The sequence below is a fragment of the Oryctolagus cuniculus genome, chromosome 4, assembly GCF_964237555.1.
Source record: "Oryctolagus cuniculus chromosome 4, mOryCun1.1, whole genome shotgun sequence".
Classification (NCBI taxonomy): Eukaryota; Metazoa; Chordata; class Mammalia; order Lagomorpha; family Leporidae; genus Oryctolagus; species Oryctolagus cuniculus.
In genome coordinates this window covers 130,235,414-130,258,619 of record NC_091435.1, presented here as the reverse complement: position 1 = coordinate 130,258,619, position 23,206 = coordinate 130,235,414, and the positions used below count along the sequence as shown (strand labels likewise).

Below are 23,206 nucleotides of genomic sequence, written 5' to 3'. Positions count from 1 at the left end.
GGACTCTTTTTTTTTTTTATCCATTCTGACAATCACTTCCTTTTGATTGAAGGCTCAGCCCGTGAGCATTTAATTAGTGTTTAGTGTAACTGTTGAGATGATAGGATTTTTGTCTACCAGTTTCCTATTTGTTTTTGCTGTGTCATCTTTCCTATTTTCTTTTTTATTATTGGCGTTTTTAGAAAGCAATTTTAACTTTTGGGATTTTAGTTATCTCTTCTTTTTTTGTGGTTGCTCTAAGAATTAACAGTATATACATTCCAAAATTTTGCAGCATCCTTAGAGGAATTATTATCTAACTTCCCAAGCAGTGTCAGAACCTTGTCATTGAAAGGCTCTTCCTCTTGATTTACACTCCTACTCTGCAGACAGAGCTCGGCTCAGAGGCCGCTTTCTCTGGGAATTCTCGTGTGACTTCCTGGACTAGGGGAAGCCCCTATCATGTGCTCCCTGTGCAGGCAGAACTGCTCTTTGGTGCTTTTATCACACTTGCAGTTCTCTTTGTATGAAATCCCCAGCACTCAGCACAGTGCTGTATTCATAATTACTTGTTGATTGAAGGAGGGGAGTCCTTAGTTGGAGTTTGAAAAATGCAAAAGATTTGATGATGCTATACTCCGGGGGGTGGAAATGGCATGATGTAAGCCTTAGAGGTTGAAAAGACACTGTGTGCAGGATGGCATAAAATAGTCAAGTAGATTAAAGGCAAGTTAAAATACAAAAATAGAAGGCAGCTATACTAACAGTCGCCACCATTTATAGGGCACTTCATAATGGACCAGGCACTGTGCTAAACTCCGCACATTTTCTCTTATGTAACCCTGGCCCTGTGAGTTATTCTCGTCTCCTTTCAAACAACACCACCAGGTACAGGGAGGTCAGTTACTCTGGTCCCAGTCATTGGTAAGGGCTCTGCTTTAAACTCAGATTCATGGGAAGCTAGCACTTAGAATGGAAGCAAGACCAGAACACCGAGCTTGATTGTTTAAGGCTTTGAATGCCAGTCCTAGGTAATTGCTCTTTGATTTGGGGCCAGAGTTAGGTGGGGAGAAGGCCAGGGATGTTATTGAGAGTCTATTGAGAGTTGTGCTAGATGCTTCTTTAGCCCCCTTCTCAGGGAAGAAAAATGGAAAAGCCCTGTGAGGCTTTTGGATAGGTGAGCACAGAAATAAAAACCATGCTCCAAAAAGATTCCCCTGGGGCCATTAGGCTGGACAGAGGAAGGAATGACCAGACCCTGCTGTGACAGTGGCCACAGTGAGGGAAGGACTGCAGTGTTTTAAAGGAAGGTATAAAAGTGACATGTTATGAGAAAAGTATGGATGGGATTGGCTAATGATGAGGTAATAGAGAAAGATTCTCCTTATTTTCTGGGTCACTTCTATCTGCTAACTGTAAGCATTGCCAAATGACCATTAAGTCATATACGCGATGGGGATTGTCATAGCCCAGTTTCTCAGACTGGGATCTGTAGATGTCCTTAGGAGTCCAAGAATGTTTTTTTGAAGGAGAGGTGGACACAATAGGAAAAATATATTATAAAGTGTTTATAGAATTTTTTTGGATGGTTAAGACATGAACTTTGCCAGCCTGCCTGCCTAGCACATAGTGAGGGAAAATTCTTTGCTTCTGTGGCATTATCATTGCTGATGGATTTTTCTGTCCCATTTGTTGGGCAGTCACTGAGTTAGTTTGTTAGAAGTGACTCAGTGATGGAAAAACTTGAGCGTCTCTGCATGTTTTTGCATTAGGTGGTGAGGCTGGAGGAGGTTAAGGGTGAGTATGTGTACACCCGTGTGTGTGTTCCTGTACCCTTTGAGGTGATCACTGAAAATTTTACTAAACTTTTTTCTTGAGTGAGAAAGAGCTTATGGAGTTTCCAAACTGGCAATGTTTTCACTTTTCCAATGAAACATTTTATTAAAAGATTGCTTTGAAAGTGATCCAAAAAATATTCTTTGGACTTCAGAGTAGATGCATGAGATTTATGGATGCATTTGGCGTTTACTCAAAGTATCAAAGGTTTGATTTCTGTATTGGTATAGAATATAAATGCAGAGTGAATGCTGACCTCCCATAGCGACATAGCTAGTGTCTACCCTTTGGTGTTTCTGGGTACCTGTCTCCCTAGCATTGCTTTCAGTATTGTTATTTAGTTGCAACCAGTGACAAGAAATGTGGGATTCCTCCTTTCTCCACACTGAGGTTACTACTTTGGGACCAGGTCTGTTGTAAACCTGTTGAAATCCACGAGTAGCGTGATTTGGAGTCTGCTGCCCTAGCTGATGGTGAGGACTGTGAAATCAGACCCTCAGCTAGCATTTGAATGAGTAACTCTTTTTGCTCTCGGTGCTGTTAGTGATACCTAAACTGTCCCTTTGTATGTACAAGGGGATTGGTTCTAGAGTCCCCGAGAACATACCAAAAATCTGTGAAAACTCAAGCCCTTTATTTGAGGAGATTTCAAAATGTTTATGGAAAATGGAATGATAAGATGTTTATTTTGGTGTAACAGTTTTTTAGTCTGTGCATGCAAAGGGTCTTCAAAAAGTTTGTGGAAAATGTGTAATATGATAACACTCAGCATGGCTTTCAAAATCTGGGGTTGCTGAGTCTGAGGATGCAGACGTTGGGAAGACAGAGGGTGGGCTGACTACATTCAAACCATCTCTGGATTCACAGCTGCCCCTTCTCCAGCACTTAGGAAAAGCTTTTATTTTCTGTTTCACTGTCTACTTTTTTTTTGTTTTATGGGAAACTGTCCAGCTTTTAATAAGGAGTCCTTTTCCTGGAAAAGGTTCAAGGCCACTGATCTAGCATCCACAGAACAGGCCAACTCTTGTGTGTGCTCCCTTGGTTTTAGGGGTCTGAGTTGTCCCACTTTTGCACACAGGCCAAGTAGCAGCTTCTGGTTCTATTACAATTGTTGGATAGGTATAATGGGGCAAGTTTAAGTCTCTTTAAGGCTTTATAAGAATTTGGGTGGTGTTGCCCTCTTCGAAGAGGTTCAATACTTGTGTCCTTACAGATTCTGGCTTGGGGGTTTTAGAGGAATGCTCTTCCAAAATCTGGACTGACTCTCCTGGCTTTGCCTGACAAGACTTGGCAGAAGCTTCCAGAGCAAAGAGTCACAGAAGTTCGTGCTTGGAGTTTGTGTAGCAGACATTGACCCCTGTTCTGAAACATCCGTGTCATAGCCCAGTTTCCCAGACTTGGGGTCACAGACGTCATCAGGTTGGGGGGAATGGTTTTCCTTTAAAGGGATCTGTTGGTATGTTGTTGGAGTTTGGGAAGTACTTAGTAAGTACTCTGGAATTTTGTTTCTTTAGTTTTTAATTTAAAAATGTGTGTATGTGTACGTGTGTGCACGCGTGTGTGCGTGCGAGAGAGAGAGAGAGAGAGAGAGAGAATCTGCTGTGTTTGCTAGTTCACTCTCTAAATGCTTGCGTACAACAGCCCAGGCTGGGTCAGGCTGAAGCCAGCAGCCTGGAACTCAATCCAGGTCTCTCACATGGGTGGCAGGACCCCAAATACTTGAGGCCTCCCAGGGTTCTCATTAGCTAGACGCTGTAGCCAGGACCGAAAGCCAGGCATTCCCATATGTCTTCACTGCTGGGCTAAGTGCCTGCCCCAACACTCCGGAATTTGAATCTTATTCATAACTTACTGTTAAGATTCACGTCATTGGTGTTCACTCTTTTCAGCACCTTGAGGAAATTGACCATCAAGGCGCATTTATTGATTGTAATCCATTGGGCTTTTAACCCCTTTTCACTTAGTTACTCAGGGAACCTAACCAAAAGTTTTATACTAGTAAACCTCAAACAGAAGTGACTTTTAAGGCTCTTTTTTTTTTTTTTTGCCTCTATTTGCTGCCTCTGATATTTTCATTCATTGTGGTTCTATGAGAAATTCAAGGAGTGAAAATGAAAATTTTATATTGCTGTTTTCGTTCCCAATTCCACTGATGTATGTGTGTGAGCGTGTATGTAGCTTTGTATTTGTGCCTTTGCAGTGGGAGTGGGGTAGGGGTGTAGCAGAGAATTCCAACAGGCTTTTCTTCTTGGAATTCTCCTACTCCTGAGCCATGGGTGGGACATGCAGTTTCTCCCAGTGGTGAGAGGAGCACTGACACTGGGCGTGAAAGCCCTGGTTTCCTGGGAGCCAGAAACCCTCAATCTTCATGTTCTTGAGGTGTGGTGCCTGCATCAGCACCACCTGGTGCTGTTAGCAATGCACATTCTGGGCCCTTCTAGAACATCTGGAATTGGGAACCCTGGTGCCAGGCCAGCGTGCTGTGCTGTAACATGCCTTTCAGGGTGTTCTGATGCATGCAAATTTCGACAGCCACTGCAGTCAGCCGAAGGTCCTTACAATTTCTCAAGAGGGCTTTTCTCTAGGTGCTGACTAGAGCTTCAGGTTTGTATTTTCCTGAACCAGAAATATGAGTCAAACAGTGGCAAAAGTGCTAATGCCAGCCATTTTCATATACAGGTTGAGCATCCCTGTCTGAAAATCGGAAACACTCCAAAACCCAAATTTTTTTGAGGGCCAACGTGATGGCACAAATGGAAAATTCCACCCTTAACTTCACGTGTTAGGCTGCAGTCAAAATTCAGGCATAGTCAAGCACGGTGTCCCTCCTACAGTGATTGTCTTCAGGCCATGCACGCAAGATGTATATGAAACACAAATGGGTCCCATCACCAAGATAACTCATTATGTATATGCAAATGTTTCAAAAGTGAGAAAAATCTGAAGGTGAAATATTTCTGGTCTGAAGGGTTTCAGATGAAGGATACTTGGTCTGTAATATGATGCTTAGGAATATGAACTCTTTGGATTTATTTATTTACTTATAATTTATTTAAAGGGCAGAAAGAGAGAAATCAAGGTGGAGATATTGAATGATCTTTTATCTGCCGGTTCACACCTCAGATGCCTGCCACAGCCAGGGCTGGACCAGGCCAAAGTCAGGAGCCTAGAACTCCATGTGGGCCTCCACATGGGTGACAGGGACCCCAAATATTGAGGAAGCTGGATCACAAAAAAGTTGAGGAGTCAAGATTCAAACCAGTATTCTGATATAGGGTGTAGGTATATCAAGTGACTGCTTAATCCAGTTCAGCATAGCTCCCAGCCCAATTTGGAATTCTTTTCCACCTGTGGCTTTGGGCAAGTTATTTAGCTTCCGCTCTATTTCCTCAACTGGGATATAGAGGCAGTTACAGTAGAATCTATTATGACCGTGGTTTATGATCAAGGAATTGGAAGTGTAGGAACAGTCCCCAAGCTTGCTAGGCATCACCATGAAATCATGAAATGGAGGTGAAAATATAGATAGTGTTTTTTTTTTTTTTTAAATGATTTACAAATTTTTTGAAAGGCAGAGTTACGGAGACAGGGAGAGAGCTGGGGGGATAGGCATGAGGGAGAGAGAAAGAATGAATTTCCATCTGCTTGTTCACTTCCCAAATGGCCGCAGTAGTTAGTGCTGGGCTGGGACAAAGCCAGGAGGCTGGAACTTCATCTGGGTCTCCCACTGGGTGCAGGGACCCAAGCACTTGGGTCATCTGCTGCTGCTTTCCCAGGCCCGTTATCAGGGAGCTGGCTGGGAAGCAGAGCGGCCAGGACTTGAACTGGCGCCCATTTGGTGGTGGCTTAGCACACTACAGCACAATGCTGGTCCTGACTGTGGGTTCTCACCTGCTCCTTTGCCTTCCTCTTGTGTGCATTTCTAGTCTGTCTCAGACTGTGATGCATCCACCTGTAGCCACAGGTGGGCACCATAAGGCTGCAGTAGGATGGAATTGGAACTTCCTATTGTGCTGGTGTAGCCCCTGCCCCTTCAGTGTGGAGCTTCATGTTTCTTAAACCTGCCTTTCAGATGCAGGTCCTAGAAGATAAAAGCTGTCCCTCCAGGGCTGTGGTTTTCAGAGGGAGTGTGGGCAGTAGGGGGTGGGAAGGTGGGGGGGTGGGGAGGGCAGTTGTTGGTGGGTGGGGCCAGGTATGCTCCTTGTCTGCAGGGTGCTCAGGGTTGGGCTTTGCAGAACTGTCCTGTGTCCCCTGTGTTTGTCTCGCTGTCTCAGGCTGCAATCTGTTTGATTTGTGATCTCAAAGCAGTTCTTGGCAAGACTTTCATATACATTTAGTATACACCGAGTTTCTGCGGAGTGTAACTGTTACATCTTATTCTATTGGGGAAAGGTTTTATTTTGTTAGTTTGAAATTGTGCCGAGAGCTTTTTACCATTTCAGAAAATCCATGTCACGCTGTTCCCTCCCGTTTGAGACTGCAATCCGACACACCTGGGTCAGTCTGCATTTTGCACTTGCTGCACTGTGGTGCACTTCACAATTTCTTTGACTCCTGTGGCTCTGCTTCTCAAAGTTTAATGTGTCCATGAGTCACTTTGAAATTTGTTAAGAAGCAGATTGTGATTAGGGGAGGTGCTGAGTTTCTGCATTTTTAACAAGCTCCCTGGTAGGGCCAGTGTGCCTGGGCCATGGACCACACTTTTGATAGTTGGGTTTGAGTTTAACATGCTTCAGCATTTTCTTTTGAAAGTGCTTTCCCAGGTGCATTAGCAGGGAGCTGGACTGGAAGTGGTGCGCCCAGGACTCGAATCCATATGGGATGCTGGCACTGCAGGCAGAAGCTTTAACCGCTAGGTCATGGCTAGGTCAGTGTGAGCCCTGGGGAGTGTGGGTAAGCCTAAGCAGAAAGCTAATAGAGTTCAGAGCACATGGGGAATGGTACGAACTCCTAGGGCCTTTGCTTGTTTGTCGAGTGAAACAGGCAGTTCCTGCAGGTTGTGAGCTGGAGTGACATGATCTTCAGTTGCAAAAACCTCTCACACCTGGCTGGCCTTCAAGGGAGCAAGTGTACAAGGGGACCAGTTAGGAGGCATTGGCACCTGCAAGCCTGCAGTGATGGTGGTGGTGAGAAGTGGGCAGATGCTGGTTATGTTTTTGTGAGATTTAGAATGCAAGATGCGAAACTTCTCAAAACTTGAGAGTCCAAGCAAGCCACGGGGCTCCTCGTTTGAGGTGAAGGTGAGTGGCTGACAGAGCCCTGACCCCTGGTGATAGTGGGTGTGAGTGGGAGTGAGGCATGTCTTTGCCGTCCGGTGGAAGTTAGCAGTCAAGTACAATGGCAACTCACCGAGCTGTGTGTTAATTCAGAATAAAAGTGAAGCAGGATGAAATGGAACCAAGTGGTTCCAACAGCCCTACACATTTTCTCTTGATTGAGCCCGAATGTTATTTTTAGGAAAAACATATGCTGCTACTCAATTAATGTTTCTTGTATTACTGTAACGGCAAATTAGACAAATGTATCCAATTTCTCATTCCAGCACCCCTCATGATCTCATTTGTGCCCCTACTTTCTTGACCGAGACAACAAAACACTTTGCTAGTGCATTTGCTTTATTTCAGTGGGCTGAAACCTTCTGACTTAAGGTATGTGCGATGTAGTTTTGCCCTAGATTTTCACGTCATCAATTTGAAAATGTGCGAGCAGGTTGAGCTGTTCTCTCATGGGTGTGTGCAACTCATCTTCTGTGTGGATCACGATTTCTGTGACCTTCTATGCTGGGAGGAGACTTGATTACCAGACAGCTAAATTTCCTGTAACAGGGTCTTTTGAAAGCCCGCCAACACAGTGGCCCGCCAAGGTATTAGTAAGAGCACACGTAATCAAGCAAAGTTCTGTGGCGTGTCTCCAGGAGATCTCGGTCCTCGGCCAAGGTGACCTTTGTAGACTTTGGTCAGGTGCTTGCATGTCATGAATATTTTGTCCCAAGCTTTTCTGACTAATCATAGCCGTGATTTTGATCAATCGCATTTTTTTTTTCATTTTGCCCTTTGAATAATTACTTATGAAGAATAATTGCCTATTCTCGATCTTATGCTGTGGTTACCATTACTCCTACTGTCACTAAGACCATTTCTTGGCTTGGAGTGAGGGGAGCAGAAGGTAGCTTCATTTACTGAAATCTCTCCCTCTTATTCTTTCAAGTCTGTATTTTAGGAACTCTGATTTAGTTCCATAACTCAATGATAATCTGGGCAGGGCAGGTTTTTTTTTTTTTTTAAGCCTTGGGCTATTTTTGATATGTTGTGACCTTGGGAAAGTTTTCCTGTATCTATGCAGGAGGAGATCTTTTTAAGGCGAGTGGGAGTTGTAGCTTCGTATTTTTAGACCACATTTTCATGTGGCATTTGTTCTCCGGTGGCATGGTGTCATGGAAATTTCTCTTCCTGGTCTAGGAGCTAGAGGGTAGTGTTTCAGTACTGGCTTTGTCCAGTTGCTGCTGTAGCTAAGAGAGCCTCGTTTTTCTCATCTGTAAAATGGACGTGAAGATGCGCGCCTGCCATCTCCCTCAGAGTTGGTAAAGTTGGAGTGAGCTGAGGTGTAAGGAAGACCTTGGCAAGCTCTGAACATCTCTCAGTTGTAGGTGGTGGTGTTGTGTGGTTCCAGTCATAAGCTTGCTCTTGGAAACGCTTCATTTCTGTGTGTAACCCACAGTGGGGTCTGAGAAGTTGAGTGAGCCAACTTTCTTCAGCAGAAATGGAGGCTGTGTGCAGGGGCTGGCATGGAAGCCGGGTCAAGCGGTAGACTCCGTAGCTTGAAAATCCTATGTCTTCTGTTTCTGTGGAGGGATTTTTCACTCTTACTCTTCAATTGCTCCTTTTCCAACTTGTAAAAAAGTTAAACATCTTCAAGCTTACAGAAGAGTTAAAAGAATATGATAATGAAATCCATGTAGTTTCAACCACTGTTAACATTTGCCATACTTGCTCTGTTTCTCTGCGCATCTGTGTATTGGTTTTTAGGTTTAGTTTTCTGCTTTGACTGCTCTTCCAACAATTCCCACCTCCCGAGCATAGTGAAGTCGGCCATTACCCAGCCTGCAGTGTGCGGGATTAAGCTGAAGCTCTTACATCCTTCTGCTTAATCAATACCTTCTCTTGAACAGGATGAACTCACTGCTGTGAATGTAAAGCAAGGCTTCAACAATCAGCCAGCCTTCACTGGAGACGAACATGGCTCAGCCAGGAATATTGTAATTAACCCGTCAAAGGTAATGATAATTGTCTGTTCCCTGTATGAAAGAACGTGCGCTTGTGACATCCTGTATAGACAGTTAATACTTCTCATTTGCTGTGATTTCAGCCCCAGTCCATTTTCAAACTTCCCTCCGATGTTCTGTGTGTGTGTGTGTGCGCGTGTGCGCACATGTGCATGTGTGCACACATACATGCTCTGTCATGACCTCAAGGACCCGGAAGGGCTCATGCGTTGCACCTGTTGTCAGGTTGCTTAGTCTTTTTTAATCTAGCCCAGTGCTGCTCCACCATGGCTTTCACAACTGCCATGTTCGAGTCTAGGCCAGACGTCTTGTATTCTAGTTTGGTATTCTGGATTTGTTTGTTTTCCTCATGACGGGATTCAGATTAAACATTTGTGGTAAGAAGATGACATTGCATGTATCAGGAGGCATGCAATGCCAGCTTGCTGCCTTACTGGTTGTACCGAGTTTGGTCCCTTGGTGAAGGTTGTGTCTGCCATCTGCCTCCATGGGCAAGACCGTATTCTTTACCTTTTGATGATCACTGCAGGGTGATGCTTTAAGACAAGGGTGGGGAATATGTGACCCGAGGGCTGTACAAAGCATACAAAATCATTTTGGCTGGCCCTGCCAAGGGTGGGACTTGAAGTTCATTAAATGTATAGCAGGCTACTTTTTAAGTTGATCATTTTGTATGGCCTGTGAATGATGCTATAAATATCCAAATGGTCCTTGGCAGAGAAAAGATTCCCCACCCCTGCTTTAAGACCCACCCCTGCTTTAATATCCTAGTCATCAAAAAAATTCTGCCCTATGATTTTAGCCATCAATTGGCGATCATTCTTGGTGAATGATATATTTTACTGGTGATTGCAGAAATACTAATTTTCTAGTTATCATTCCTTATGCATGTATTGGAGTTGCTTTGTAAAGAAGAGCTTCCTTTACACCTCTTTCTCCCTCTCTCTCTCCTTCCCTCCCTCTCTGTTTTTGAGAGGCAGAGAAAGAGAATGCTCCAGTCCTCTAGTTCATTCCCCAAATACTTGCAATGGCTTGGGCAGCCTCGGGCAAAAGCTGGGAGCCCCAAACTCCATTCAGGTCTCCTCCCTGGGTGGCAGGAACTCAATGACTTGAGCTCTGATCACTGCCTTTTAGTGTCTACGCTAGCAGGAAGCTGGAATCAGGAGCTGGAGCCAGGTATCAAACCCAGATACTCTGATAGGGGACCTGGCTGTCTTAGCTTGCTTCCTGTATCCCACCTTTTTTTTTTTTTTTATTACTATCACGTAGGATTCTTTTAGATTCATCCATACATTCTTTTTTTCTTCTTTAAATATTTTTTGTTTATTTGAAAGGCAGAGGTTTTTTTTTTTTTTTTTTAATTATTTATTTGAAATGGCGGGCAACAGACACTCGGAGATGTTCTCATCTACTGGTTGACTCTCTGAATGCCTGCAAGAGCCCAAGCTGGGCTAGGTGGAAGCCAGGGCCCAGGAACTCTGCATCTCCCAGAGATCCCAATACTTGAGCCTCCCAAGGAGCAGGTTAGCAGGAAGCTGAAGTTGGAAATGGAACCGGGACTTGAATGCAGGCACTCTGCTCGGGCATGCAGCTGTCCCGAGTAGCACCTCAGCTGCTGTGCCAAACATGCATCCCTGTTTGTATACTTTTAGGGCTTAATTTTTTAGAAAAGTTTTTTGGTAATTTTAATGATTAGGATATTGAAATACTTTTATGAAATCAAAAATGTCATACATACAAATAAAAGCTCAGATATGCAGGTGAATTTCTACACTTCTCTTTCTCCAAAGGTAAACATGTTTAAGGTTTGTGTATCATTGCGGAGCTCTTTTTAGGTGCACACATATGTACCCAAATGCGTATATAACTGGTAGCTCGCTATATTGCCCCATGAAGTATTGTTCCAATAACGTGAAAGAAAATAGAAGAGTTTTCTGCAGGTAGTCCCGCTGACCAGACACGATGGTTTTTGTTTTGTCTTTTTCCAGTTTTGAGACACTTCTTTATGTTTCAGCCACATTATGTGTATGTGTATGTAACTTATATTTTTTTGTTGTGGTAAAATGTGCATTGCATTTGCCAGTTAGCCACGTTTGAGTACGTTCACACTGCTGTGCAATCACCATCACAGACTATCTCCAGACCAACTTAATTTTCCTTAACTGGTTTATTTTATTTTTATTTTTATTTTTTTTTTAGAGATTTATTTATTTATTTGAAAGGCAGAGTTACAGAGAGGCAGATGCAGGGAGAAAGAGAGAGGCTGGAACTGAGCCAATCTGAAGATAGAAGCTTCTTCCAGATCTCCATGTGGGTGCAGGGACCCAAGGACTTGGGCCACTTTCTACTACTTTCCCAGGCCATGGAAGAGAGCTGGATGGGAAATGGAGCAGCTGGGACTCAAACCGCTGCTCATATGGGATGCTGGTACTGCAGTTTTACCCACTATGCCAAGTGCCTGCCCCCGATCTACTTTTGAAAAATGAAAAATATAGTTGACCTTATGGCTAAATTATATATTACACAAATATTAGTAATAATTGTTACTAGATTCATGGATACATAACACTCCATCATCTGTGTGCTGATTGACAAACCTCTGTGTGCTGTAGTTAGCTGGCTGCCCATTTCTTAAATGATTTTTAAAGTGGTTGTATTCATAGTTGAAAAATAATTTCTACTCTTTGGGATAAACTCCCAGCAGCATAGCACCTAGTTAGAGCGTGTACTAGTTTTCTAGGGCTATATTGTAAAGTCTCCCAACCTAGGTGACTGGAACAACAAAAATGATGCGTTTTCTCAAGGCCTGGAGGCTGCAAGTCCAAGATCCAGGTGTCCCAGGTCTGTTTGCTCCAAGGCCTCTTGGGGCTTGGGAGACGCACCTTCCTGTAGCGTCCTCACGTAGTCTCTGCCGTGCACTCATTCCCAGTGTTTCTGCCTTTTTTTTTTTTTTTTTTTTTTTTTTTTTAAGGATTCCAGTGCTATTGGATTGGGGCCCCACTGTGTTCATTCCTCACTTCTTTTTTTTTTTTCCTTAAATTTAAATGTTAATTAGTTTTTTAAAGATTTATTTATTATTTGAAAGAGTTACACAGAAAGAAGGAGAGGCAGAGAGAGGGAGAGAGGTCTTCCATCTACTGGTTCACTCCCCAATTGGCCACAATGGCCGGAGCTGTGCGGATCTGAAGCCAGGAGCCAGGAGCTGCTTCTGGGTCTCCCACGTGGGTGTAGGGGCCCAAGAGCTTGGACCATCCTCTACTGCTTTCCCAGGCCGTAGCAGAGAGCTGGATCAGAAGTGGAGCAGCCGAGACTGGAACCAGTGCCCATATGGGATGCCAGCACCACAGGCGGCAACTTTACCCACTACGCCACAGTGCTGGCCGCCCCCCTCTCCTTAGTTTTTAACAGATTCTGTATGGTTTGTAGATAGAAGTCCAAGAACATAGTGACATTCCCTTCCTCCCACCCTCCTTCCTTCTACCTTTCTTTTTTTATTTTTTGAGATAACATTTTAAATTTACTTTGCAGCGAAAAAGCTTAATACTTCACCAAATAAGCTTAACAGCAAAAGACCCTAGTTTAGTGGGAAGACAGACCTATAAACAATAATTGAATGGAAAAATGAGCATTTCTCCCATATATAGTTTCGTTTTTGTCAGTTATTCATAATTTCTTTCAATGAAATAGAACTAATGACAGTATAGCATATACTATTTACTGTGCAGTTACAGGATAATTCATTTAGGCTTTAAGCCATTTCCTCTTAACAATTATGCACAGGAATTATTTCATGCAATTTGCATTGTAAATTCTTTACGTTTTTTGTACTCTATTATCAAATATCAGGGAAGACATGATATTTGTCTTTTTGGGAGTAGCTTATTTCACTAAGTATAATGGTTTCCAGTTGCATCCACTTTGTTGCAAAAGGCAGGCTTTCATTCTTTATTACGGCTGAGTAATATTCCAAAGTGTATATTTATCACATTTTCTTTACCCAGTCTTTAAAACCTATCTCCAAATACAGTCACATTGAGGTTTGGGGCTCCAGTGTAGGAATTGGTGGGGACACTGTTTATAACAGAATATGAATGCTGTGTGTCTCTTGATATTAAAGCTATTTTATTCTCAGTTACATCGTTTTATTGTCAATTTAAATAACTGAATAAACAAAGATAGTGTCCATTATAATTTTTGTCATCACTCTGAGATTCACTCAAGTACCCACGCTTTCAGGGAGGAATTTGATTTTTTTATTTTTATTTTTATTTTTATTTTTATTTTTATTTTTAAAGGGCATTCTAGAGTAGGTGTTTAGTCCATTTGGTAAGATGACACTTGGGACACCCACATCCCATATTGGAGTCCTTTTTTTTTTTTTAATTTTTATTTTATTTATTTGAAAGACAGAGTTACAGAGAAAGGTAGAGACAGAGAGAGAGGTCTTCCATCCATTGGTTCACTTCCCAGATGGCCACAACAGCCGGAGCTGCACCAATCTGAAGGCAGGAGCCAGGAGCTTCCTCTGGGTTTCCCACACAGGTGCAGGGGCTCAAGGACTTGGGCCATTTTGTACTGCTCTCCCAGGCCATAGCAGAGAGCTGGATGGGAAGAGAAGCAGCTGGGACTCGAACCGGTGCCCATATAGGATGCCAGTGCTTCAGGCCAGGGGGTTAACCTGCTGCACCACAGTGCTGGCCCTTGATTATATAAATATGAAGTATATGAACTGGAATATAATTTTGGAACATTTTTTCTAATCAAATGAATTACTGTCAAAATAGCTTTGAATGGGTAGAAACGAAGGAGCACACATTAAACCCTTTGGAGGGTATTTTAGCAGTGGTTATTAAAATTGTAGAACCATACAATTTGAGTTCAGGAAAATTATTCTAAAGTTGTACCTTCGCATGTGGAGTCAAAAAAGTGAAAGGCTATTCATTTTTGATGTGATTTGTAATGAAAAAAATCTTGGAAAAATACTCCAAATGTTCATTAGTAGTACCTTAATTGCATAAAATGTGGTATGTCAACACAGTCCTCTATTATGTATCTATAAAAATGAATGAGGAGGTTCTCCAGATGGAGATATGCAAAGTTCTCAGACATTATTAAGTTTGCACGTGACCCGCACATACAAGAGAGAAAAGTAACAAATGTGTGTTTGGTGATGTGTGTTTGCATAAACATTGGAAGGACACATAAGAGGCTAAACGAGTTGGTTACTTGGAGTTCTTGAGAATGAAGCTGTTTACTTTTTTTTTTTTTTTTGACAAGCAGAGTGGATAGAGAGAGAGAGAGAAAGGTCTTCCTTTTGCCGTTGGTTCACCCTCCAATGGCCGCCAAGGCTGGCGCGCTGCGGCCGGCGCACCGCGCTGATCCGATGGCAGGAGCCAGGTGCTTCTCCTGGTCTCCCATGGGGTGCAGGGCCCAACCACTTGGGCCATCCTCCACTGCCTTCCCTGGCCACAGCAGAGAGCTGGCCTGGAAGAGGGGCAACTGGGAAAGAATCCGGCGCCCCAACCAGGACTAGAACCCGGTGTGCCGGCGCCGCTAGGTGGAGGATTAGCCTATTGAGCCGCAGCGCCGGCCTGCTGTTTACTTTCTAATATAGTTTTTGATTTCTAGATAACTTGAATATCGTCATAATGAAATTAAATACTATAATTATGTTTTTTTGAGCACCAGTGTGCATTTTCTCCTCTTCTGTTTCAGAAATTTTGGTTTCAGTGTGTATTTGTTTACACAGTTTGCTTGCAGGAGTTAAAACCCTGCAATCGCTGTATTCCACTGCTATCATGGAAGTGTGTAGAATACATATGTGTTGCATTGTGTCTACAGACTGCTCAGACGGCCCTTTTTCTCTTATACATTGATTTCTTATGATTAAAATGCTCAAATATAACTGCAAAAAAGGGACATTTTAAATCTAGAACAATCTTTGTGGTTATGATGCCTAAAGCCCAGGTTAGAATACCTGGGGTTGATACTGACCTCTGGCTCCTGATTTTAGTCTCCTGCCAGTGCAGACCTTAGGAGACAGTGGTGATGGCTCAAGTATTTGGGTTCCTGCCACCCACATGGGAGATCTGCATTGTGGTCCAGCCCTGGTTCATCTCTGGCTGCTGTGGTTATTTGTAGAGCAAACCAGTGAATGCGAGCTCTCTGCCTCTCTATACCTGCTGAACCAAAAAAACAAATCTTCAGTGCTATGTCCTTTGGGTCCTTGGTGCAAAACCCAAATATTGATTAAAAAATTTAAAAGTAAACAGTTGGGGCCGGCGCCGCGGCTCACTAGGCTAATCCTTCGCCTTGCAGCACCGGCTCCCCGGGTTCTAGTTCCGGTCGGGGCGCCTGATTCTGTCCCGGTTGCCCCTCTTCCAGGCCAGCTCTCTGCTGTGGCCAAGGAGTGCAGTGGAGGATGGCCCAAGTGGTTGGGCCCTGCACCCCATGGGAGACCAGGATAAGTACCTGGCTCCTGCCATCGGATCAGCGTGGTGCGCCAGCCGCAGCGTGCCGGCGGCGGCGGCCATTGGAGGGTGAACCAACGGCAAAAGGAAGACCTTTCTCTCTGTCTCTCTTACTGTCCACTCTGCCTGTTAAAAAAAAAAAAAAAAAGGGCCGGCGCCGCGGCTCACTAGGCTAATCCTCCGCCTAGCGGCGCCGGCACACTGGATTCTAGTCCCGGTTGGGGCGCCGGATTCTGTCCCGGTTGCCCCTCTTCCAGGCCAGCCCTCTGCTGTGGCCAGGGAGTGCAGTGGAGGATGGCCCAGGTGCTTGGGCCCTGCACCCCATGGGAGACCAGGAAAAGCACCTGGCTCCTGGCTCCTGCCATCGGATCAGCGCGGTGCGCCGGCCGTGGCGGCCATTGGAGGGTGAACCAACGGCAAAGGAAGACCTTTCTCTGTCTCTCTCTCTCACTGTCCACTCTTCCTGTCAAAAAAAAAAAAAAAAAAGTAAACAGTTGGATGGTAGTTTCTTTTCTTTTTTTTTTTTTTGACAGGCAGAGTGGACAGTGAGAGAGAGAGACAGAGAGAAAGGTCTTCCTTTGCCGTTGGTTCACCCTCCAATGGCCGCCGCTGCAGCCGGCGCACCGCGCTGATCCGATGGCAGGAGCCAGGAGCCAGGTGCTTTTCCTGGTCTCCCATGGGGTGCAGGGCCCAAGCACCTGGGCCATCCTCCACTGCACTCCCTGGCCACAGCAGAGAGCTGGCCTGGAAGAGGGGCAACCGGGACAGAATCCGGCGCCCCGACCGGGACTAGAACCCGGTGTGCCGGCGCCGCAAGGTGGAGGATTAGCCTAGTGAGCCACGGTGCCGGCCGGATGGTAGTTTCTAAACACAACTGGTTGTTCTACATTTTTGCACTTAATTTGCTCACTGGACATTCTGCAAACATTCTCTTAAAAAATGTAAAAGCTACAGTGAATTTGCTTGCTTAAAAAGAGACATCCAGACTTCTGTTTTTCTTTAGTTTTGTTTATAAAAGGGAAAACATGTAAATTTATTATATGCGTATACACAGGATCATCACAAATACAAGACATCTGTTTACTCTAGCTTTTATTTCCGTAGGACATCAATACCAAAACAGACATTTTATCATAGATTAGCCACAAGGATCAAGGAGTGCTGATTCGTATTGGAAACAAATTGTGGGGCCGATGCTGTGGTATAGTAGTTTAAGTCATTGCCTGTGACACCCACATCTCGTTTGGGCACCGTTTCAAGTACTGGCTGCTCCACTTCTCATCCAGCTCCCTGCTAATTACCTGGGAAAACCAGCAGAAGATGGCCCAAGTGCTCGGGCCCCTGCACCCCTGTGGAAGACCCGGAAGAAGCTGCTGGCTTCCGCCTTGCCCAGCCCTGGCCATTGCAGGCCATTTGGAGAGTGAACCAGCAGATGGAAGACCTCTCTCCCCACCTTCTCACTCCCTCTCTGTAACTCTGCCTTAAAAAAAAAAAAAAAAAAAAAAAAAAAAAAAAAAAAAAAAAAAAGAGAGAGAGAGAAAAACTTAAAAGAAGCAAATTGTACCAACTTTTTACCCTGGTAGATAAACTTGGCTCCTAGCTTACTGCTGTTGTGTTCTGTCTTGTGGACTGGTTATTTGTTGACTGATGAGTATTAATGAAGTTGACAACTTTTTATTTTGCTTCCTTGGGATGGATTTTTCACTTTAATCATGATTGCCACTGTTAACCTTATGGCGGGTATTTATCGTTTGCATCATATATTAAAGAATCCCTGGGGGATGAAATGTGATGCTTTTAGAAGATACTTGAAAACTCCCAACAGATTTTCTATGGAGTCACTGAGTTTTTAGATGTTGCTTTATTCCCTTCCTTCTTGCCCTTCTCCTGTCCCTTTCTCCTTGCCCTGACCGTCTTGTAATTTGGTTAATATGAAAATGTTAGTAACCTGCAGAAGCTCCACTTGCTGCTTAGTTCCATTCAGAGCAAGTTACACCAGCTTCCTCTGGAAACCCTTGTACTTATGATATTGACAGCCCGATCAAAAATGTTGAATGCCTGATTTAATTGAACCTTTTGTAATTTGCCATTTAAATAAATTTCTCCAGACTCTTTTTTCTTTAAAGCTTTGAGTGTAAACAGTTTCTTTTCTAAAAATATGTTCTGTTAAGATGAAACAAGAAAAGGAATGATGACTGTGTGACTACTAGGATTCCTCTCTTGTATGCAGTGCCTCCCTGGGAAGCTGCTGTTGCCCCAAGGGTTGTGGTAAGAAGAAGGAGAAAGTACCACTGACGATTAGAGCAGAACCCATTCTCTTGAAATTTGTTCAGCACGTAATTAGTTTCATCTTACCAGATTTCCAAGGGCTCTTTTTCCTTGAGTTACTTGTTAATAGCAGAAAAAGGTTCTGTGTGAATTTTGCCATTTTGTTGGTGCAAGGAAATCCCAGTTTGTGACTTTATGACTTAAATCACTAACTTATTTTCTGATTGGCTGGAGATTTTAAATTCAGACAATAGAGATAAAATACTCACACATGGTACTAAGATACTTGTTTATTACCTTAAACCTTTCTCTTTCCCCTTTTCTTTCCACAGATTGGAGCTTATTTTAGCAGCATATTAGCTGAGAAACTAAAGCTTAACACTTTCCAAGATACTGGAAAGAAGAAGCCGCAAGTTAATGCTAAAGATAATTATTGGCTGGTTACTGGTCGGTCCCAGAGTGCAATTCACAGCTGGTTCTCTGACTTAGCAGGAAATAAACCACTTGCTATTTTGGCAAAAAAGGTATCAAGTACTTTAACATTTGATCTTATAAAAATGAAGCTGTCTGAAATGATGCTCGAGTGTTTTTCAATTCACCAGTTCTCTGAAACACTGGGAGCCTAGATGGCGGGGCGGGGCGGGGCGGGGGGGGGATGTATGGCACCATGTGTATGCTGCTCCAATGGTGCCTTCCCCTTTATGTTGATTGCATGTGGTGCCTAGGACATCTGTAATGCTAGTCATTCCACACAGTGAGCAGTTCTTGTAGACTTCAGATAGACAAGATTCCAAATCAAGAATAGGCATTAAGAGTTTTTTTTTTTTTTTTAAGAAGATTTTTCAATTACATTTTTAGTTTTCTTAGGTCAAGAAGTCCAAGATTTGTTAAAAAACATCTTTGCTAGGAGGTTATTTCCTTGTCTTCAACGGTATTCATCCAGATGCTTCCAGCTCGGTCTCCTTAAGGCAGTGAAACCAAGATTGTGATTCTGTGTGAGTTTGTGTCTGTGACCTCCGTCATTTTTGCTAAGGGGTTGTGGCAGGTTCTTTTAAAGTCTTTGCTTTTGGTCATTTTCATCAAGTGAGAAATAACATAAGATTCAACACTCTTCCAGTCCACACCATATAAAATATCTTGAAATTTCACATAAGAAGCTGGGAACGTCCCTCTTAGTTTTGCTCTCTAACTTTTTGCACACCTTCTGGATAATTCCGTGGGTCTTCTCTTATCTTGCCTGCAGCCTGTTAGTTTTGGGGGTACCTGTCTTCTGTTTCTGGTGTTAAGTGTTCATTCTTGGCTTAACAAGGACCGAGTTTAGAGGAGAAATCCTTTGTGTACTTGTGTATTTTCTAAAGCAACTCTTTGAAAATAGTGCCTAAAGCTTGCATTGGCTTTATTTTGCCTTAATGTCATAACATCCTATTGCCTTGCCTAGGTTTCAGAGATTACAGGCAAGGGTAATTCTTAAAAAGCACAGTGTGAACAGAACTATCCCTCTTACCGGGCAGGTAGTGCTGCCATCTCAACCCAGGCTGGACCAGGGAGCACTTCTTTTTCCAGTGGTGAACTTTCACTTTTTGATCCTACTGTGGCCTATGGGTTGCGTCTGAAAGCCATATAAGTCATCGGACAGCCTTCAGTATTTGGTGGCTTTTGATTAGTGGTTCATGTTCTGCTGTTGCCAGCCTGGCAGCTGTCTCTTTAGGTTTGTCTTTTTACAAAGCTTCTAGGATGCATTGTTGAATGTTCCCTGAACGTGAGTACTGCTGAGGGATTGATGCCCTAGCTTAGGGGTGCAGTGGTGTCTCCTCTTTTAGGAGGGAGGTGAATTACCATGGTGCAGTGCATTAGCCATTGTTCTTCTTTCTTTATTAGGAGCTGCCTCTGGCCAAGTCAGGTGTTCCTCAGGTAAGCCCTGGCATTAATTCTTTGTAACTTAAAGATGTTTTTTCTTTGTAACCATTGACATATACCTGGAAGTGTTCATTTCTTGGGCATTTCAAAAGGCATTCCTGTCCCCTGCTTAGCATAGCATCTTGAGGTGGTGCCTGCTCTTTCAGAGTTGGGTAAAGGACTGCATTCCCTGCATGTTCTTCATTTTAGCAAGTTCAGATGCTTTATCTTCGATTTCTGGGATTCATCTGTGAGATGGCCCAAGGCAGAAAACCTTGATTTACCTGCTGGAGTCCTGCATCTTCTTTGAAGTCTTATCTCAGACTGAGAGGGGTTTGCTGTATGAGCAGGTTTGTTTCTGGACTCTGTGGACCTGGTTTTCTGTTCATACAGATTTTAAAGCGCTCCAGGTGTTCAGCCACAGAGGGGTCTGTAAAGACCCTTCTACCTCCATCCTAACTGTAGCCTGATAGGGAGAGGCAGACTTCTGGCATCTGGGGACAGTCTTCAGCTCTTGAACAGCCCATTGGTCCTCACCTGTTCACTGCAGGTGGCTTTGATTACTGTGCTGTGTGGGATTTCTTTCACCTCCACCCTTGCTTAGCAAACAGGGGATGCAGATCCAAAGCGAAATGCGATAGGTGGACAGTTCTTTTGTCAATGGAAAAGCGACACATGCTGGGTATCTTAACTTTGTTTTGGTGCTTAGATGCAACTCTAGCTTGATGTAGAAACCAAACAGCAGCCTCGGTGGTTGCCTAGTTTCAGCTACAGGTTCAAGTCAGATGGTTTCTTTACTGAAGACTTGGAACTCATCACTGTAAGGAAGCAGTGCTGGTCAGAATGAATATGTTCCTCTCCTGAGTTGGCCCAGACTGTAACATGGCTTCTCCCTTCATTGACCTCCTTCCCATCCTGTATGTTTTTCTGAATTCTAAAGCCCTATTCTAAATTCTAAAGTTCTAAATTCTAAAGCCAGCCTGTTCTCTTTGGGTTCTGGGAGCAGGGGCAGTGCTTTGTCGCATTAATGTAAGATCCATGGTTCAATTTTGTTGGCTATGTTTCATCTAAACTTTAAATATGTTCAAATGTTTTTTTTTTTTTTTTTTTTGACCTGCCGATTGCTATTCAAAAGAAATCCTTTAGGCATCTATGAAAGATATTATTAGTAGTGATTCTTTGGAGAAGCTGACTTCATTTTGCATTTGCCTATATTTTAGGCCTTGGTCTTCTAACCTTTGGGTGTGTCTGAATGAGAGGCAACCTGTCCTTGACAACTAAAATTTAAACCACTGATTCTATAGAATCTATATTCTATAAAGCTACCACTGCTGTCTTGAAAATAAATATTTAACCCTATGCTTTCTTGTCCCTGATTTAAATGCTGGTCATTTAAGCCCATGACCTTGCCCTCAAAGAAGGATGTGCCCTAGAAGCTAAATTTTCAGGAAGTTTTCTAGGTAAAATGTATCACCGAGGTCTGCTGAGAGGAAGCCTTGTAGCTCTGGCCTCAGTGACTTCTGCTCCCTGTTAGCTGTGTTTGTGCAGTACGGTCACCTCCGTCACGGGGCTGTGTTCTGAAGGCAGCACGCACACAGACACCACAGCGTATGGGGTGCTGCATCTCGGCGTCCAGCCTGGGCAGCTTTGCCTTCAGCGTTGCAACAGCTGGAGGTTTCCTTGGTGATAAGACCCGGAAAAACAGCCTGCTTTTAGGTGCCATGAGCAGGAAATACTTAACGTTTTAATTCTAGGATCTCCTATATACCGAGTGTATGAACAGACAGATTTGTAACACATGATGCAAAACATGCACTGTATAAATGAGAATTTGGCTAAGAGAAAAATGCCATGCTACATGAATCAGCTGGACGGAAGCCTTGATGTTTCAACACAAAATCAAGTATGAGTTTGGGGCAGAGAGACCAGCGCTCTGATCTCATGGTTGTGCTGTGATGTCGGGGAATCCTCTAAGAGGAGCGCAAGTCCTTGGCTTGAAAACACTTTGAGAGGCATGGGGAAATCCTTGGAATGGGCAGCACAGTAGTCATTGTTATAATTTCGACACACATAGTTCTTTGCTTTATCCTCGTACCCGGCCTGTGAGGTGAAGCGGTGCTGATGTTGGTCGCAGTTCCTAGGAGCGGCGTGTGGGCCTGGGCCTGGGAAAAGAGCACTGCCGTGCTTGTCCTGGTGCAGGGCATGGTGGCAGCTCCTGGTCTCACTCCCACGCTGCTGCCTCGCGGCTGACGTCCCCTTTGTGCCCTGTTGTTTTCTGCATTCATAAGTTGAATGGACACAGAGACGGAGGGGCTATTCCTCGGATATTTATGAGGGAATCTAGAAGAATGAATTAACTCTTTCAAACCATTCAGTGGTACATTGGGATACTAATTTGCTAAATGGTACCTTTGTGGTCTGGAAGAAATAATTAACCGCCTCAAGTGCCTACTTTCAACCAGTGAATTAATTACGCAGCTATTTCTAGCACGGTGTTTATTAGGCAGATTCACCGATCCATCATGTTAGCCTCTATTTTAAATTTTGGGCTCAGGGCAGTTTTGGAAGCTTTCTGGAAATTGTTACTCTTATGAAATGTTAGTTGGAAAGCTTTATACGAAGAAGTGTTCCTGGGTAAGGTGTGGCATGGGGCTTTTTTTTTTTTTTTTTTTTTTGCTGGATCTGTCCCTTTCAATTTCAAGATAAACTCTTTGGAGAAATGTCATGAAATTATTTTTCTCTGATCTGTTAAGGTGAGTAGCTTTCAGCATCTGAGAATTTGAAGATAATTTGGTTTATAAATAAGAAAGCACAACTGATTAAACTGTTTTGCCACTGTGCTAAACATGGTTTTGATTTTTCTTAATGAAAATTGGCTTAAAATGTTTCTTGCTTTCTTTGTGATCGCATGTATTGTCTGAAAATGCATGAAAGAGACATTGCCTTATAGCAGCAGTAGCCTCTTTGTTTGGCCTCTTCTGTTTTTAGGTTTATCCAGTGATGCATACAGTATGCAATTTTTGTAAATATGTGATTTCTTTTTAGGTTCCCATCCTTAGTAAAAAGGAGGATGTTTTTGCATATTTAGCTAAATATTCAGTGCCAATGGTTCGAGCAACGTGGCTAATCAAGATGACTTGTGCCTATTATTCTGCTATTTCCGAAGCTAAAATGAAGAAACGTCAGGTTCCTGATCCCAATTTGGGTAAGTGCGCCAGTGTGGTATGTTTTGCATTGCATGATTGGTTTTTCTGGTACTTGTTGCCAGTGCTCTCTACAAACACCCCAGCGAGATGAGTCCTTAGAAAGCCCGTGGTTAGGCTCAGCTCACTCGGAGTGTGTATGGGGTGGGGAGCACTGGTTCTTGTTCATTCACACCCAGAAATCTGATTGTGCTAGCAGGTCCTGTTGAGAGCCGCTCGAGACTCTGTCCTGCATTTCCACACTTCTCACCACCACAGCTATTGAAATACTG

At 43.6% G+C, this 23,206-nt stretch overlaps 1 protein-coding gene across 8 annotated transcripts in view; it reads left to right on the top strand.

Annotated features, from left to right (window-relative positions):
• MED12L (mediator complex subunit 12L) overlaps window positions 1-23,206 on the top strand; it is a 355,610-nt gene that overhangs the window by 22,895 nt on the left and 309,509 nt on the right. For all 8 annotated transcript variants that reach the window (XM_051859045.2, XM_051859044.2, XM_051859043.2 and 5 more), the window contains exons 3-5: window positions 8,984-9,088; window positions 18,168-18,359; window positions 22,777-22,936. In XM_051859045.2, coding sequence (XP_051715005.2) covers window positions 8,984-9,088; window positions 18,168-18,359; window positions 22,777-22,936 — 457 coding nt within the window. The remainder of the gene's footprint in view (window positions 1-8,983; window positions 9,089-18,167; window positions 18,360-22,776; window positions 22,937-23,206) is intronic.